The sequence below is a fragment of the Danio rerio genome, chromosome 10 (genome assembly GCF_052040795.2).
Source record: "Danio rerio strain M-AB ecotype USA chromosome 10, GRCz13ab, whole genome shotgun sequence".
Lineage (NCBI taxonomy): Eukaryota > Metazoa > Chordata > Actinopteri > Cypriniformes > Danionidae > Danio > Danio rerio.
The window spans coordinates 31,037,812-31,056,511 of record NC_141030.1 but is presented as its reverse complement, the minus strand read 5'-3'; the positions used below and the strand labels follow the sequence as shown (position 1 = coordinate 31,056,511).

The 18,700-nt window shown below is 34.6% G+C and overlaps 1 protein-coding gene across 28 annotated transcripts in view; it reads left to right on the top strand.

The window, feature by feature from the left end:
- Positions 1-18,700, top strand: part of auts2a (activator of transcription and developmental regulator AUTS2 a) — a 760,542-nt gene that overhangs the window by 558,704 nt on the left and 183,138 nt on the right. For all 28 annotated transcript variants that reach the window (XM_087270816.1, XM_087270820.1, XM_087270814.1 and 25 more), the window contains one exon: positions 8,998-9,027. In XM_087270816.1, the coding sequence (XP_087126942.1) occupies positions 8,998-9,027 (30 nt within the window). The remainder of the gene's footprint in view (positions 1-8,997; positions 9,028-18,700) is intronic.

Sequence of the window (18,700 nt, the reverse complement as noted above, 5' to 3'; positions counted from 1 at the left end):
AGTAATTATTTTAAATTTAATTTAATTTTAGCACTTGTAATCGGGTCTTATTGTTGAAATTAGATAATCTTATCAGAAATTTTTTCTTGTTGAATTTTTAATTATTCTGTACCATATAATGCCCTAGGGACACAAATGGCACTGAACAGTATTAGTATAGTAATTATTTTCTTTATTTCTGTAAACTAATTTCTGTAAAGTAAAAACTGGAAGGACCCCATACAAATCATGCGGCTGAAGCTCCCTGTGAAGCCCATGTACAATTGTTAAGTTTTATCTCTGAGCTTATTTACATTGTTAACTTTCATGAAAATAGTTATAAAATAGTCCACTATAAAATAGTTAAGTTTTGTTGTCCAACAAATCTGACAAGTCATAGAGAAAAAAATATTATTTATAATTTATTAAAAACAAAAAAAAAAACTGTTGAAAATTGCCATCCATAGATTTGTTTGTATTTGGTGTGTTCTTACACACAGATATTACCTTTTGTATGCTTAAATACGTCTGTACCATTTACACACACCATCTTAACCAAAAACATTACATATCATACGCACATAACCATTCTGTATAAAAACATACAATAAAAACATAAATTTGTGCTACTGAAACAGATTTTGCACAAAATCTATCCTGTTAATTTATCTATTTATAGTTATGGTTATTTTGATGTGACTTGCTTGTTTTGTGGATTTGTAGATGAAGTATCTGTAGCTCCACATTTGTTTTTTGAATGCGGTGTGACTAACAGATTTTGGGTTGAATTAAGCTGTTAAATGTGCAAATGCGACACGTTTCTCCTCAAAATTGTTGTCTTCTTTTGAAAACATAACTTTTGAGTAATAGTTGCTTAAGAAAACCGGTGCTATTTTTTAATGCATTGTGACAATCTTTTAAAGGATACACTTTAATCGCATTTTCGCCTTTTTATATATTGATGATGTTCAAAGCTTGATTCATGCAAACCTATTAATACCAAAATTTTTTTGTTGTTTGTTTTCTTTCTTTGTTGTTTTTTCCCCCTGCATTTTCTTATTTCACATGTAAGAGTTATAACTCTCCCTGTTACTGTTTTGTCATGAAAATATATTTTAAAAAGAGAGAAAAATGCAGACAAAAAGACTATAAGTGCTAGACATGGTGCTTGATTTTGCAGGACATTTTTTTACATAAACAAGTAAGAAGGAATTAATGAAATATTTAAATTTATGTAGGCCATTATGCACAAATGTTAATAGGGATAGATATAAATGTAATAGCTTATAAAGGTATTAACAATATATAATATTGCACTGAACGACTGAATTTAGGCATAATGTAATAAAAGTGTGAAATTTGAAAGGGACTGAGAGGTATCAAATCAGGGAGGAGGGAGCGTGGTAATCGTTTTTTCATTGGTTAGGTTTTTTTCCAGTAGGGGCGTGGCAATAGTTTTTTCCATTGGTCAAAGGTTTTCTTTTCGGTCAAATGCGTTGGGTAGTTAGATTAACATATTTAATAAGCTGCTCATTTAGTTTAAAGGTGGATTATTCTACTTTATGTACTGGTGTTTAGAATAAAACTATTTATAACTATTTATAAATGCACTAAGAAAAGTGTTTTATTCAGTACAAATCCATTTTTTTGCCTGGTAAATATATATATTGTTCAACTATCACAGATTTATAATGAAGATAATAAGTTATTAGTTACTTTATGTTAAGTCATATTAATCAATTGGAACACAAACATGGGCTGCACGGTGGCACAGTGGGTAGCATGTTTGCCTCACAGCAAGAAGGTTGCTGGTTTGAGTCCTGGCTGGGTCAGTTGGTGTTTCTGTGTGGAGTTTGCATGTTCTCCATGTGTTCGCTTAGATTCCTCTGCCCTGGGTGCTCCGGTTTCCCCCATAAGTCCACAAACATGTGGTACAGGTGAATTGGGTTGGCTAAATTCTTAGTATTTGTGTGTGAATGAATGTGTATGGATGTTTCCCAGTGATGGATACGTTGGCGGTTCATTCTGCTGTGGCGTCCCCAGATTAATAAAGGGACTAAGCCGAAAAGAAAATGAATGAATGAATGAACACAGACACATAAACATATATAGAGCATATATACACATAAACGCATATATATATATATATATATATATATATATATATATATATATATATATATATATATATATATATATATATATAAGCTTTTAAAAGCTTTTAGGAAACTTAAGCTATTTAAGTCTCATCATTTAGGATGACACTAAAACACAAACATGCTGGAATGTAATAACTGGGAAATTATAATGTAGAAATTAAGCTGTAAGCTTGATTAAATTTTATTTTAAATGTAATTACATTGACCATGTCGAGATGTAATTCAGAACAGTCTTCACTTCAATTTTAGTGACTTTAAGAATGAAAAACAAGCCTACAAGTGCAGCAATCCACAATAAGTGGTCTTGTGCTGCCACCTAGTGGCTAAATTGAGTTTAAAGTGATTAATGCTAAAATTCTGGCTTGTAAATTGAATATCTGTTTGAGTCATCTTAAATATAATAATGCTCACATGCAGTTACAAAGAAAAAAAAAAGTAAATTTATATATGTGGTGGAACGGGAGATTGGCATGGATGTGCAGCCGACAAAATCTGCAGCAACTGCATACAGCTATCATGTCAATATGGATCAAATTCACTGAGGAATATTTCCAGTACCTTGTTGAATCTATGCCACGAAAGATTAAGGCAGTTTTGAAGACTAGTAAGACATAGGTGTCAAAGTAAATGCTTAGAGGGTAGCAGCTCTCCACAGTTTAGCTCCAACCCTTATCAAACACAACTCGTAATCGTAATTGTAAATCGAAGTGTTTAATAGAATCTTGATCACCTTAATTATTTGGATCAGCTGTGTTTGATTAGGGTTGAAGCAAAACTGCAGAGCTCCTATCCTCAAAGAATTAACTGACACCTATGTAATAAGGTGTACCTAATAAAGTGGCCGGTGTGCGTCTATATTTTTAAGAAAATAAACAATAAATAACTACATAAATATATGATACTATATTAATTAATTATTTTTTAACTTTTAAATATACTTCAACGATCTCAATGACTTGAACCTTTCCTATTTATCAATTTAGAGCTATAATTCATGATTTAACCAAGGTTTATCTTTTTCATATGCCACATACTCAAAAACAATACGTTTCTGAATTCCCATATCACAATTACCGAATAATTCCCCAATTATTCCCACAATTTATTTATTCGGATGTACCTACATATACGTTTAAACATTTTAATTTGAAAAACGTAAACCCTTGCCCCGCCTCTTACGTTTATATTCTCTTGCTTTCAATGCGGATTGATAGCGATATGTTAAGAAAGCACGCATGAAAGTTTAGCTTTGCGAGTTATCCATCCTGAATTGGTAAACGGTGTGTGCTTCGTTCTGCTTTGCCGATTGCAAAGCGTGATTGGGAAACGGTTTGCCAGAATATACCCTGACCCCCCAGGCCTTTATAAAGGTTTCATGCAGTCATACATGCTAAATCGACCATTATGGCCTAGAATGTTTAAGTGTGTGTGTGTGTGCGTGCATGCATGCGTGTTTGTTTGAAATGCTAAATAATACAGTGCATTAGTGCATGGCCAGTAAAACAATAATTAGACATAAGGTGATACGACACAAACAAATGTTTTTTTTTTTTCTGTGTTCAGGTTTAAACTAATTTCTTTAGGTTATACAAAGTATACATTCATATTTTTAGTCTGATTGATATACAGTATCACATTTACATTTAATCTGATTGATGTACAGTAAGTTTTTTGATTCAACTGAAAAATAAGACAGCATAATTTTTTACACTGTGGTTGTCGAACAATTGAGCCGATTTAAATGTTATCACTCGATAAAATGGACGATATCAGTGGTTATCAGCTGATATATATGGGCCAGTAGGGGCCTTCTGCACCTACTAGTAGGCTCAGAAGGCTGCTATCATCCATTGACATGGTTTATCAGCTATAGATTATATATTAATATAGAATGAGATAGAATAATATAGTATAATATAGAATAATATAGAAATTATTCATATTATTTATTAAATTTCTCATCAATTTTATTTTATTATTGTCTCCCCCAACCCTAAACCTAAATTTAAAAAAAAACAGATCTGGATACGGAGTCTTCTCTATAAGTATAGCTAATTAACCATGTGGATGGATGAAAACAGCCTTCTGAGCTTACTAGTTGGCGCAAAAGGCCCCTACTGGCCCATATCTATCAGCTGATAAGACCCATTCAATCGAGTGATAACATTCGAAGCAGGTGAATAATTTTCCCATTGATTTTAAAATAGAAGTCTGTTTAATTTTTATAAGCTATGAACTAAATCAAAGAACTAGAGTATGAGGTGAATCACAAGATTATTTAAAGCAATACATATTTAATAGAATTAAATTAAACGAAAATCAGACAATTGAACAAGAACTGTGGACTTAATGGCTATAATGAAGGAAAGAACTACAACCGTATGAAGTTTTATGAATGACACTGATAAGAGAAATGTAAAACATAATGTTTTGGTTATATATAAACAGTATAAGCCAGATTGATTGCAAATGTTAAAGATATTTTGAGCATAGAAGAGCATACCTTGTTGTGCATCTTAAAAAGTGTACATAGCTAAATATCATTCAGACGTCTTTGCTAGAACTTTCTGTATAACATCATGAGTAATAGGGCTGCACGATATTGGAAAAATCAAACATTGTGACATTTCTTTATTCTGAGATATACACTATAATGCGATATTAAGACAATATCAAGAGATGTATTGAACTATTTGGAAAGAATTCATAATTTTAGGTTGATTGGAATGTTTCTGTAGGAGAGTGCATTGGCATAAAATAAAAGAAACAGGCATAGATAAATTTAATAAAGAAAAAGATACCGATTAAATAAACAGCGTTTTATTGTTTTCCAAGGAGTCAAGCTGTATTCAGGTATACAGTAACTGAATAAAAAAATGTAAAATAATACAGCATCGTCTTAATTTTAGAAACAATTCAATAAAATTTATTGTTATTAATTTGTTAAAGTTACAAATGGTACAATTTCTAGTGCCTACATGATTTTCAAAATCATAAATAACAATTCAGACTCAATATTGCGTATAATTTTGATATGACTATTGCGAGTGACGATATCGATGCTGAAACGATATATTGTGCATGGGTAATGTAGTTTTCCTCCACAAAATCCACTATATTTGACAATAGTTTTTAAAATAGATGTTGAAAATGCATACAGATGAGTTCAACGAAAGCAAAAACAATTGACTAATACCTTCAGCGACTCTTATCACAGGTCTGTCTTTAATAATTCGTCAAAAATCTGAGAAAAGGAATGGAGGTTTACTTGATTTTTGCTCTTAATACAATACTGGTTGTGCATTCTAGCAATTTTACTATAATTCTAACACTATTAGCAGGCTGGCACACACAGGAGCAGTAGGTTATTAACATCTGGTATGTGTGTGTTTATTGGTAATGTATAATACATGAGCCCCGTATGTCTCAAATCCCGTTGGATTGGGGCTGTAAATTGGATGCTGCTCAGCAGGCCCTGTATCAGGTCAGAAGGGAGAGGCTTGTGCCAGAAAAAAAATCCTCACTTCCCTTCACTCTGTCCCTTCCTCTCACATTCACAGTCCTTGCAGGAATACGGCTTCCAGAACTGTCAATCATCTGTGCCTGCCACAGGGTTAAGCTCTGCTGGGTGTAATTGGCCCTGAAGGCCCCAAGCCCCGCCTTCCTTTAGCAGGCCTTCATTAGGGAGTCCAAGCTCAAACTCTAAACGCATCTCTCCTAGCCAAGTCATCTGTGTGCTCATAGCTAATTAGCAGATAAAGAATTAAGTGGACCTTGAAATTGAAATTGGACAGAAAGGCTGAAATTCAGCGTTTTTGTATTATTTTGCATTCATTCATTAATTTTTTATTCGTCTATTCTACTCAGAGACCCCGCTGTCATATGTGGGTTTCTCTTATATTGGTTTTGGTTGTGGTTTTCTTTCTTTTTGATTATTAAGCTCTTATTTTTGTTATTTTTGGATTTACCTTTAATATGAGATAGGATCAGTATTATATATTTTTAAGGTGACAGTTTTGGCAACTTTTTAGTGAGTCAAAAACATACAGTGAAACAACCTGAACCAGAATCAAAAGCACAAAAAAAGAGCAGTGTAGTCTGATTTTGATAGTAAAAAATAAATAAATAAATAAATAAAAATAAAAAACATGACCAATCGGTCCCAGTACAGAAATTCATTCTGGCATATCCTTGTGCAAGCAAAGGGTCACGTTGGAAGTTAGGCAAAGCAAGGCAAGTTTATTTATAAAGCACATTTCATACACAGTTTCAATTCAAAGTGCTTTACATAAACAGAAATAAAAGACACAAGTCTAAGAAAAATAAAAACAAATTTAAAATGATTGAAAAACAGATAAAAATGTGTTACAGGTTATAACAGGTTATAAACGAATGAAAAAGAAGAGAAAAACATAATAGTGCGATCTGTTGGTCGTAGCACAGTCGGATGTAACACAGTTACCTATTTTTAAGTGCTTCGTAATTTCATTGCACCTGCTCTAGCCATGGCACTGCAGCAAAGTTCTTTGATTATTACGTTATTGCGTATTATTAAGACAGTACCTAGCCATTTTGACCTAAAATATAACAACTTTTATTTTTTGTCAGTCTTAGTACACAATAAAACTACAGCAGGGTTAAGCTTTAATTGGGAAATTATCAAAAATATTTAGTGGATTTGTAGCGAGATGCCAATGGTCTAATCAGATTCACTGATCTATGCAAAGCTAAGCTAAAAGTGTTCCACCAGACCCAGAGATTGGCTGAATAGATTCAAAAATTCATTTTTTTTATTGTTGTAAAAAGTTTACATCACAAAACAGGGAACAATCAACATTGCAAGGCATGTTTACCATTAAAATAAATAAAATAATTAAATTTGTTACAGCTGCAACAAGGAGCAGTACAAAAGAACTACCAAAAAGGGAAAAAACACTATAACAATAAATATTCTGAAAATGAAGTACATAGAGCTTCAGTTATTTTATTTTGGTTTCTGAAGTATTTGAAGCTTTGAGACACTTTCCCTACCTCAGAAAGAAAACATCTAAAAGAGGGCCTACATGTTTTCCATTTACAACAAGGAATATGATAATTACCCATTAGTAAAATAAAGTTCACAACATCAGAGAAATAAAAATGTAAATCACATTTGTAAAATTAAATATCTTCTAGAACTTCTGTGTGGAGTTTGCATGTTCTCCCCGCGTTCGTGTGGGTTTCCTCAGGATGCTCTGGTTTCCCCCACAGCATAAAGACATGCCGTACAGGTGAATTGGGAAGGGTAAATTGTCTGTAGTGTATGAGTGTGATTGAGTGTGTATGGACTTTTTTCCCAGAGATGGGTTGCATCCACTGCGTAAAACATGTGCTGGATAAGTTGGCGGTTCATTTTGCTGTGGTGACCCCGGAATAATAAAGAACAAACCGAAAAGAAAATGAATGAATGAATGAAGAAATCATTCATTCATTAATTTACCTTCAGCTTAGTCGCTTCAGCTTTTTTATCAGGGGTTACTACAGCAGACTAAACTGCTAACTGTTCCCACTTATGATTTTATATTTCTCAGGCCGCAACCCAGTGATGGAAACATCGATACACTCTTTCACACACTACGCCCAATTTTGTTTACCCAATTTACTTATATTGCATGTTTTTGGACTGTAGGGGAAACCAGAGCACCTGGAAAAAAAAACATGAGAACACAGTAAGAACTTGCGAACTCCTCACAGAAATGCCAACTGGCCCTGCTGGGACCTTCTTGCTGTGAGGTGACAGTGCTACACACTGAGCCACCATGCCACACTACAAAAATTCACAAAAATCATATGATCTTGTGATTCAGAATCAGACGTAGTGTAAAAAAACAGCAGTATCACGGATGAACACAAGCTAGTTTTTTTTAGTGAATCAAGAATACATATAAGTTGACCAATGTAGTCTGATTCTGAAAAAAAAAGACTCCTAATGAACTGGCTTATATTATTTAATCGGAAACATACAACCTAACACAAAACAAACTACTCTGATGAACTGGTTGATTTTAGTGAATCAAAAACAGTTTGATCAGTGTAGTCGATTTATAATCAAATGACTATCATGATATATTTTTAGTGAATCAAAACACATTGTGATCAGTGTTAACAGATTCAGAACAAGAATGATTCCTAAGAACTTGCTTATTTTAGTTGATCAAAAACAGATGTTTTGGTTCTATTATTGAGCAGTTCAAAATAAGTTTTAAATTATCTGAAACGCTACCCTTGATAAATCAAAATCAAATCAAACTGATTATTTTTATTGAATAAAAAAGCATGCAGCCAGAATATGATTCAGAACCCAACTAATCAGAAAGCCTGCTCTCCTCAGTGCCAACAACTGAAAAGTCTGAATGCTATTTTTAACACAAATAATCAGTTCATTTGTTTTTTCTGATTGATTTCGGGAATGAATTTGCTTGCAAATGCATGTAAACAATCAGACTGTGTACACAGAGCATGCTTAAGCATTCAGCTGCAGAGTGACAGATGTATTTAGCTGCAGTATGTCTGTGGTCTATGAGACGTGAAGATAGTTTGACTCGTACTCTAGTTGGTGTCTGGGTAAAAAAAAAAAAAAAAGCCCTGCTGGTGGTAATAGGCAGATGTAATGAGGCCTGGCCACTGAGTGAGATAAGAACAGCCTTTTCCTGCTTAGACTTTTATTACTCTGCTGATGAGCTGTGCAGTGCGAGACTGCCTAAATCAGATTTCCACTTCATAATGACTTTATATTTAAAACCAGGGTGGGGGGTGGGGGTGGGGTTAGCTCCATCACATCTAGCACAGTTCTAATGTCACCTTTGTCTTTGTCTTACAGTGTGACAGTGAGAGTGACCAAGAAGACAAGGTAAGACCATTTGAAATTGTTTCTTGTTTCTTTTTTAATTAATATGGGAAATCTTAATCAAAATATGCTTGTTTTACAACTTCTCTAGTGTATATAGTTGAGTTTTGAATCCATTCAGCTGATCTAGGTTTGACGAGAGCATTTTTAGCTTAGCTTAACATAATTCATTGAATCAGATTAGACCATTAGCATCTCACTCAAACATATTTAAGGACTTTCAATAATGTTTTAGTGTCATTTTGTATTCTGTATTATGCTGCATGACCAGCATGGTCCTTGTGCAAGCAAGTAGTCAGCTTGGAAGTTACCTATTTTCAGGTGTTGTGTAATATCATTGCGCCTGCTGCAGCCATGGTACAGCAGCAAATTTCCTTGATTATTACGCCAGAATGAGAGTACAGTTTCCAGCCATATTGACATAGAAAATAGCAACTTTTATTAGTGCACAATGTAACTACAGCAGAGTCAAGCTTTAATTAGGAAAGATATCAAAATCTTTGGCGATTTTGTAGTGAGATGCTAATGGTCTAATCTGATTAAATGCTCTATGCTAAGCTAAGTTAAAAGGGCTCCCACCAGACCCAGAGATCGGCTGAATAGCTTCAAAGATGGTAAAATTCAACTGGGGGGAGTTTTAAAATGAGAATATTTTGTTAAAGTGGAGTATTCCTTTAAAGTGCTTGGATAGTTTCACATATTCCAAAATAATAATATAAAAAAAAAACTTCAAAGCCCTTTTTAAAAGCGATTGCATCATCGAATGTCACTGATTCACTGTGGTTAGTTTTCAGTAGTTTTTCATACATTGCAGGTGAAGAATCTTCCATTGGTAGTTGTTGCATCATACTACTGCAAATTTACATATGTCGTTTTACTGCATTTGTTTTTGTCCAATGGTGATGCTGCATAAAGGCCAGCTCGGCAGTATGATGGCTGGTTCATGCTGTCAAATGGGAAGCGAAATAGAATGAAAAAATAAAGAGCTGCTTTATTATCGTAAATAATATGCCCAAAGTTATATGATTTTGGTGGTTGAATGCTGATGTTTTTATCTATTATATTGCCAATGAATTGCATGTAAGAATCAATCAGAAGGATCCAGTCTGAATAAAGCACGGTCTCACTGTAAATTTGTGTTTATTTCAATAATAATTGACTGTACATTTCAGTTTAGTTTTAGATTAGGTCCAGTAATTTCACTTTCATGGTGGCCTTTTCATTGCCACGAACATGATTTTAGAATAAATTATCACATGACACTTATATGCTTGTACATCTGAATTCATGTGTGGTAAATATGCCTAGTTTACGTGTTTTTGGCAATGTCTATATATAAAATGTGAATTTTGTATATAATCATGCACTCGAGTAAAGTGTTTGACTGTAAAGGCACCATCTACAGGTACAAATAAAGCAGCTACAGATCAGGTTTCCTGCCAAAGAATGAGTGCTTTTTTAATTCTGAAAACAGAATTACTTTTTGCCAGCTTTATTTAGCTTTAGTTGATTAATTTTATGGGTTTTTTTTTTTTCAGTTATCGAAAATGTGTTTTAACCAATAGTCTTAGTTGTAGTTTTCATTTTCCCTACCCATACATATACCCATCAGATCTAATTTCTATTGATCAGACTTCCCAGAATATTCAAGCATTTCTATAAAACACAGCATCAACATCACCAATCCTATAACTTTTTTTTCCAAGCAGCATTTAATGCCACTCTATGAGGACCCTCTCAAGATTTGTGTGGAGTTTTTTGTCGTGTTTCGGCTTGTTTTAATCAAGAACACCTGACTGTGAAGCTGGTTTAGCCAGCTAACCAGGTAAGTTTCAGTTTTGTTTGTTGTTTGTGCCAAAGCTGGGCTTTAGGCACCATGGATGTGGTTTGGCATTTCAGCTGTGTTCTTTGGTGTTGTAACTAATGTTCATTGGCTAAACTGATTGAATTGAAAGATCTCAAACTGAAGTTTGACCAATCAGCTGTTTCTGTTGCTCCAATGCAAACACTACATTTAGCAATTAGCAATATGTATTGATTATTTGTTTGTTTAGATTTTTTTTAATCCCAAAGGGAAATTCACATTCACTCTACATATTATAAAATAAATAACATATATAAAAAGGCAATAATATTAAGGAAATTCTTGGTCACCTTTAACTCGTTTCAAACAACAAATAAACACTAGTCCATACTGTATCTACAGTATTAATGCTATTACAATTCAGCATAATTCATCTAGTATGACTTTGGTCATCTGATCACTGTTGGTAAAAACACCTAAGCTGAATTAATCCTGAGCTTGGACTGCATCCAAAAGGGGATTACAGTCGTGGTTCATTATACTGACAAATTTGTCCATCATTCCATCATGTGCTATCTCTTCTATAGTGGGTTGTACACACACCACAAAAGAACCTGCCCTTTTTATAAGCTTATTTAATTAGGTTTTCTTCTTTTTCAACATTTTGGATGATTTATATAATTATTACTCCCTAAATCCTATGCAATCATTATTATTTTTTATTCTTTAATCTAGTTACTACATGTATACTGGCTTTCTTTAGTAGTGTGTCATATTTTCAGCTGAAACGGAAGATTGAGGACAGGGTTTTATGTGTGGTTAATGATATTCTGCCTGAGGCATCAATTATCAGACATTATCAGAGAAGGAATGAAAATAATAAATATTGTATCCTTTCATTAATAATAATTAGTGTTTGTTATTCATTTAAATATCCTGCTTGCTGGTAAAATAAATGCAGATGTGAAAATCTACATAAAGAAAAAAAAACGCACAGCTCTGCCATTATCAATACTATTAATACCACATTACCTCATATAGCGCTTCTAAAATGATCTTTAATCTTTTTTAATCAAACTTGAATCAATGAGAATCCAATATTAGACTCTACTTAAAAGTGTGTTTCTATTTAATTAGAATTACCATCTCGTTAATGACTGTGAGAAGGCCTTAATTAACTCTGCATTAATTATGAATGACTAAATGGTGTGCGAAATGCGAAAAGGGCCATTACAAGCTTCACAAGTTACATTTAACACATATCCAAGTGTAACAATTCCTGCAGACGTATTTAAAACTTAGCGCATGATGGTGTTGACATTCAATTGGTGGAACTGAATTATTATATCAATCAGATTTATGGTGCTATTACAACAAAATTAGGCTATTGTTGAGACACGTGGATTTAATTGAATACAATAGGCTCTAGGCTAACTGTGATGGAGGCTATGAAAAGCTTTACAAGACGCATCGCACCACATATTTACGGAACATCAGCACGATTACACAAAGTGTGGTTTTGTTCGTTCTTTTTCAATGTTTCTCATTTGTTGTTTTTAAAGCAGTTGTTGTTTGATGACGACGAGTCGAATTAGCGATGTCACTCAAAGGCCTTTTGTTGCGGCATGGCAGAGATGTGCGCTGTAAGACATTAATCGCTGTTTTGCTCGCTGCGCTCCTGCTTCTCATTATTCCTCTAATGATTTTCACAATGTCATGTCATTCTCTTGCCTTTGATTAATTATGTGTCAAAACAATGGAAGGGTTTATTAGGTAAACAAAGGAACAAGAGCGCTCTCTTTCACATTCGCAAACACTTCAGAGGGATCTCTTTCTGTCAATAGCTCTTAAAATGTGTTTACGAAACCGCCGGCGTGTTGAGCTATGTTAGCAATAAGCGACAGATCTGCAATGTTTTTGCATGTGTGGGAATGGATTCAGTAGCAGTAGCCGGTCCAGGATAGTATACATTCAGTAGCCGTAAGGGAGGACGACTTGTCACATTAATGGGTCAGCTCTATTCATCCACAGACAAACTGTCTCGTTTTATTCTCCTCCGGCCCAAATCAGGAAATGAAAAAAGACACTCTGGAGAAATCACTCTCTGACCGTAAGAATGATAAGAGTGAGACTTTTTCCCTCTCCCTTTTTACCTCAATGACAGTGCAAGTCCACACTACTTAATGTGCCAAAAGAGTTCCGCATGGGAAGGGGTGTCATAATTGCATTTCCTATGGCACAGGCTTTTAAATTAAATAAATAAATAAATAAATCTGAAAATATAATTACATTATGTATTAACAGCAACATTCTACCACCATTGTCTACTAAATGAACTAAAAATCCTATATAAACATATCAGTAAAAAAACAGAAGTTGTACATTAAATATTATACTTAAATAATATTTAATATTTAATAAATAATAAAAAAGAAAAAAATTCAAAGGTGGCTAATAATTCTGATTTCAACTGTATTCTATATATATATACAGCATGTCTGATAATATTTTGTCTTTTGGAGAACGTTGTATTTGTTTTATTTAGGCTAGTATAAAAGCAGTTATTAATTTTTTAAACACCATTTTAAGGACAAAATTATTAGCCCCTTAAGTTAATTTTTTTTTCGAATGTCACTTTAAGCTGTACAGAAATGTCTTGAAAAATATGTAGTAAAGTATTATTTACTGTCATCATGGCAAAGGTCAAATAAATCAGTAACAAAAAATGAGCTATTTAAACTATTATGTGTAGAAATGTGTTGAAAAAAAACTTCTCTCCGTTAAACAGAAATTGGGAAAAAAAATACACAGGGGCTAATAATTTTGACTTCATCTGTATATTTTCACTTACCTTATTTAGAATGATTTGTTGAGCTGCAGTTAATTTACCTTAAGAAAACGCTTAACTGAATATTTATATATGAGCAATATCAGAAGCGATCAGTAGTAGTGTGATATGGCTGTATATCGGCACCAGTGGAGAGGCGTGCATTGACTCGAGGCTGCCGGCCGAGTGCCTCAGTGCCCACCATCAGTGGCGATATGCAGCCATACTAGTGTGATATTGGGTTTTTACAAAAGTTATAAGCATAATATATAAATGTATATAAAAAAGAAAATCCAACACGGAGAGTCGGAAAATCCTTTTGTTTGAGGAAGTTCTTTCTTCCACCAGTATTTCACATCTTCAGCTGACGTCAGAACAGAAGTAACTGTTACCATTTCACAAACGTCACTATAGAGCTAGTATTGGAATGATTCTCTAGCGTAATATCTAAAGCAATGACAAAACAGGTCATTTTTGCTTACATTTTAAAATTATAAGACTAAACGGCACGAAATACCATCAGTCTACAGAGATTTCCCAGTATTTTTTTTGCAATCGAGATATCACAATAATCAACCCCGAAAAAGCCAAAGCAACGCAAACATCACCAGTTACTATGGTGTAAATACAGCACTACAAAACACAAAAGAGAGAAATCGACTTAGAATGTCACTTAACTGATTTAGAATGATTTGTTCAGCTGTTATTTGAAAGTTTTTCTTCCTCTAATGGCTTATGCAGCAATCTGTTTCACCATCTTGTGGCGGAACGTCAGCTGTCTGTCTTTCTTTGGTCTGCTCAGACAGGCTGATGATGGCCAATGCGCTGAATCTCCGAAATTATAAATATTTTAAAATAGGCACTATCCTTAAAATTAAACGCTATAGTTATAGTCTAAACAACTAAATTCTCGAATAAAAAAGCCTCAAAAGTGCATTATGTTGTCCAACAGCTGCAAAATTTGTCAACCTGTAGTGTGTCCTCCTGGTTGTTGCTGTATGTGGGTGGAGTAATACACAAGAGTGAAGAGACTGTATTAGTGCTGCTATTTGCATGATATTGCACGGCTATCAGCCAATCAGAATCACGAACCAGACAGAACTGTTGTGTAAATTAATATATATCACTTTATCTTCTGCCTAGCTCAATCTATCTGCCTCTATAATGTAGTACAAACATGGCAGAAACTATTTCCGTCTTTTACTTTCACTTCAATTCATATAAGCACTCAGAAATAATAACCCATTGCACATAGCTTTGATTAATTACTGTAATTGCTGTACTGGTGTTTTATTAAATTTGATTATAAATAATGATGTTAACAAGAATGCTAATGAATTGACCAAGTAACTGTTTTGATTTCTTAAAAGGGTAGTTTGAGCGTTAACGGGAGCAGCATGCGTGTGTGGACATGGACGTGTTGTGTGAAGTGCAAGAGTGTTTAATGGCCTTTTGACATCTCGTTTGTGTTCGCTGGAGCAGAGCGAGAGATTTATTAAATGGTACAGTCTGTACGCTGTTCATCATGCGGCACTGGCCTCTTCCAGCTGGAACCCGGCCCTTGTCCTGCTGTCTGCCCTCTCTGGCTCACTCTCCTGAATGAATTGGCAGCATGCAGGCCGAACAGGCTCCAGAATGCTCTGAATGCATTCTGCTGGCCCTGGCATCAGCGGCTGGCCACCCCCTTCCAGGCTTTTGGCTCCATTCGGGTCCCTGGATGCCCCTTTTACTTTGGTTCTCCTTCCCTGGATGTGCCAGGGATCTTGTTCTCACCTGCTCCCCCACCAAACGTCAGGCCTTCGCCCCCTGCCCTGATTTGTGTGTCGAAAAAGTGTGTGTTATTAGAGAGAGCAGGTAGGACCTGTCTTCTCATTACCAGCCGCTCAAGGGGGATTATTATGTCTGCTGTGGCTGGCAGAGAGAGATTCCAGTGCCTGACGGGCTGTTTGATGTTCAGCGGCTGCCCGGATCCAATAACGTCCCCTTTTCATGGCGCAGTTAACACTAACAGGTCTGCGCCATCTGAGAGCGTTTAAAGACCGTTGAGGCTCAAGTGAATCTGTGCCGACTTTAGCCAGCAACAAATCAGCACATGTGCTCGGGCTTAGTGCCTCTCTACCCTCTGAATCCCTCTTTATGTCTGAGCTGTGGTGCGGTGGGGTGCACTCAGACTCTTGACACATGAGCCGCTGTAGGCTGCAGGTTTGAGTAGGACTTGCACCACATCGCTGTACACCTGTAGCTCATTTTACTGATCTGAAAATGTGAGGATTAAAAAACTCAAATAAAACTAGATTCAGCTTCTTTTTCTTTTTTCTGCTGATTGTATCGGAATGATTACAAATAAATATTGTTTTAGCAACCAATTAAAAAAAAGACTATGTTGTAAAGCAATGTGTATGTGTGTGTGTGTGTGTGTGTGTAATTTAATACCTATTTAAAAATGGCATATTTAAATGTAAATATATTTTATTTACAGTTTTTCTCCATTGTTTTGGCTCATTTCTTGAAACAGAAATTACATTCTCAAAACAACATGGACAAACTTCTAAACCACTTGGCAATTGTTTACAACAGACTTCAATTTCTTATTCATTTTATCGAAATGCAAATGTCTTAGTAGATCTTTGCAAATGATTAAGTACAGATAGCCGACATTTAGCACAATTTCCAAGTGAAAAGATCTTGTTGATCTAAGCTGATTGTTAATTCTCAGTCTAATGGTTGTTCTCTTCAAAATGTGTCAGAGTCATTTCACTGTATATGTTGTTACATGCACAATAGTCTGTTCAATTGTCAAAATTAGTCAAGACCAAAATAACATGAATACCATACAGTAGGTGAATCCTTGGAACATTTGATTATAATTTATTACAGCTATTTATTCTTTTTGCTCGGATATATGGAAGTTATTTTTTTATTTTATTTTATTTTTTACATTTTTTTTATTGCAATAATAACAAAACATTACAACAAATACAGATACAACACTGAAAGAAGTATGGTACAATCAGAAGGAATGTTACTTTTTGAATGGAAGTTATTTTGTGTGTGCTTGATCATTACAATAAAAAAAGCAGTTATCATTTCCTTAGCAGTATAAGTGCAATGTGTGATGTCAAACCTTGGAGGCTACTCTTACCCTAAAATCCTATTTCTTTTTTTTTCTTTTTTTATACACAATTGTATTCTGTTAGCTAGACAAAAACATTACAGTAACCATTGTCAATGAAGGACTGGGCTAAGACTGTAAGGTGAACATGAGGGATATTTTAGTGGTCCTTTGCCATAATGACAAAACATCTAAACATTTTGACTTGCAGTGCTTACACAATGGTAAAGAACGAAGCATTTTGGGGGCACTGACTTTTTAAATGAAAAGGAAATTTAGTTTTGACACATGAGTGAACTGTTTTGGGAAAGGTATGAGCTTTTGCAAGTGAGCTATAGTGTTGTGCTAAACTGTAACACGGTTTTGCTAAATGATCTTAGAATTTTGAGAATGTAATTTCTGTTTCAAGAAATGAATCAAACCAAAAGAGAAAAACTGATGGATAATTGGATGGATGGATGGATGGATGGATGGATGGATGGATGGATGGATGGATGGATGGATGGATGGATGGATGGATGGATGGATGGATGGATGGATGGATGGATGGATGGATGGATAGATGGATGGATGGATGGATGGAAGGATAGATAGAAGGATGTATACATGGAAAGATAGATAGATAGATAGATAGATAGATAGATAGACAGACAGACAGACAGACAGACAGACAGACAGACAGACAGACAGACAGACAGACAGACAGACAGACAGACAGATAGATAGATAGATAGATAGATAGATAGATAGATAGATAGATAGATAGATAGATAGATAGATAGATATGGATAACATGAAAGGAGGATTTAATTGAAAGATGGAAAGATAGATATGGATGGATGGATGTATAATAAGTTAACGGATGGAAAATGACTAGATTGATAGATGAATGAATAGATTGGTGATAAATTAATGGATGAATGAATATAGATGAGTGTTTTTTTATTCACAAAAATGTTTAGTACCAAAACATATTTATATCAAGTTGTAAATGATATAGCTCGATATGTCCCTCGATATACTAATAAGCACAGATAGAAAATAAATGTTTTGGTCATCAAGACATAAAATTTATATTAAAAGAATCAATGAATCCACATTATTGAGTCAAGGCACGTTTTCCTTTTTTATCTTTTCCACAGTTATCATGTGATATATTATATCATTAGGATCTTTCTTTATTAAATGTACTTCCTTTAACTACAAATAATCTTTTTAAACCGCATCATAATAAGAGCATAAGCATTCCTATCCTGAAGCTGCATGTTTAATGCTAAAACCCATTAAAAACATCATTGAAACCACAGAGAGCACAAAGCGTACTGAAAATGGTTTTATGTGTACTAATCAATTATCAGCCCATTACCTTTAAGAGGTAGCTGGAGATGACAAATAGCACAAGCATGGACAGATTAATCTTAAGTACCTTTAAAGCGTCCCACCTTTAGCTCCAAATTAACGTCCTCCTGCGTTTTAATGCACTTGATGAGGCTTTAAAAGGGAAAATAAGAGGACCTTTATCGCTGAACTCTTTTAACACCCCTCGCCCCCTCGCCCTTCTCACAGGTCCTTCATTCCTTCCTACATATCTTCCCCCATTTGTGTGTGGCCAAGGGCAGAGGACACCATTTGAAAGCAGTTGCAGATTTATTAGTGTCTGCCTCAGAGAAATGCTGTAATTTTACTAGCTCGCCTCTCATTTGAGACCTGCACTTTTAACTGTTGCTTTAGAAAACGTGTGTGTCCTTGACACAACACCATGACCACGATTGCGCATATGCAGCGGAATAGTTGCAGATTACAAGTACTCTAGATTAAATACTTTACTGCACTATTACTGCACTAGGACTGTGCTACTATTTAATTAAACAGTTAAATCTTGTGTTCTGTCTTTTTGTTTATCATTAATGTTTTTGTTTATTTGTTCTATATT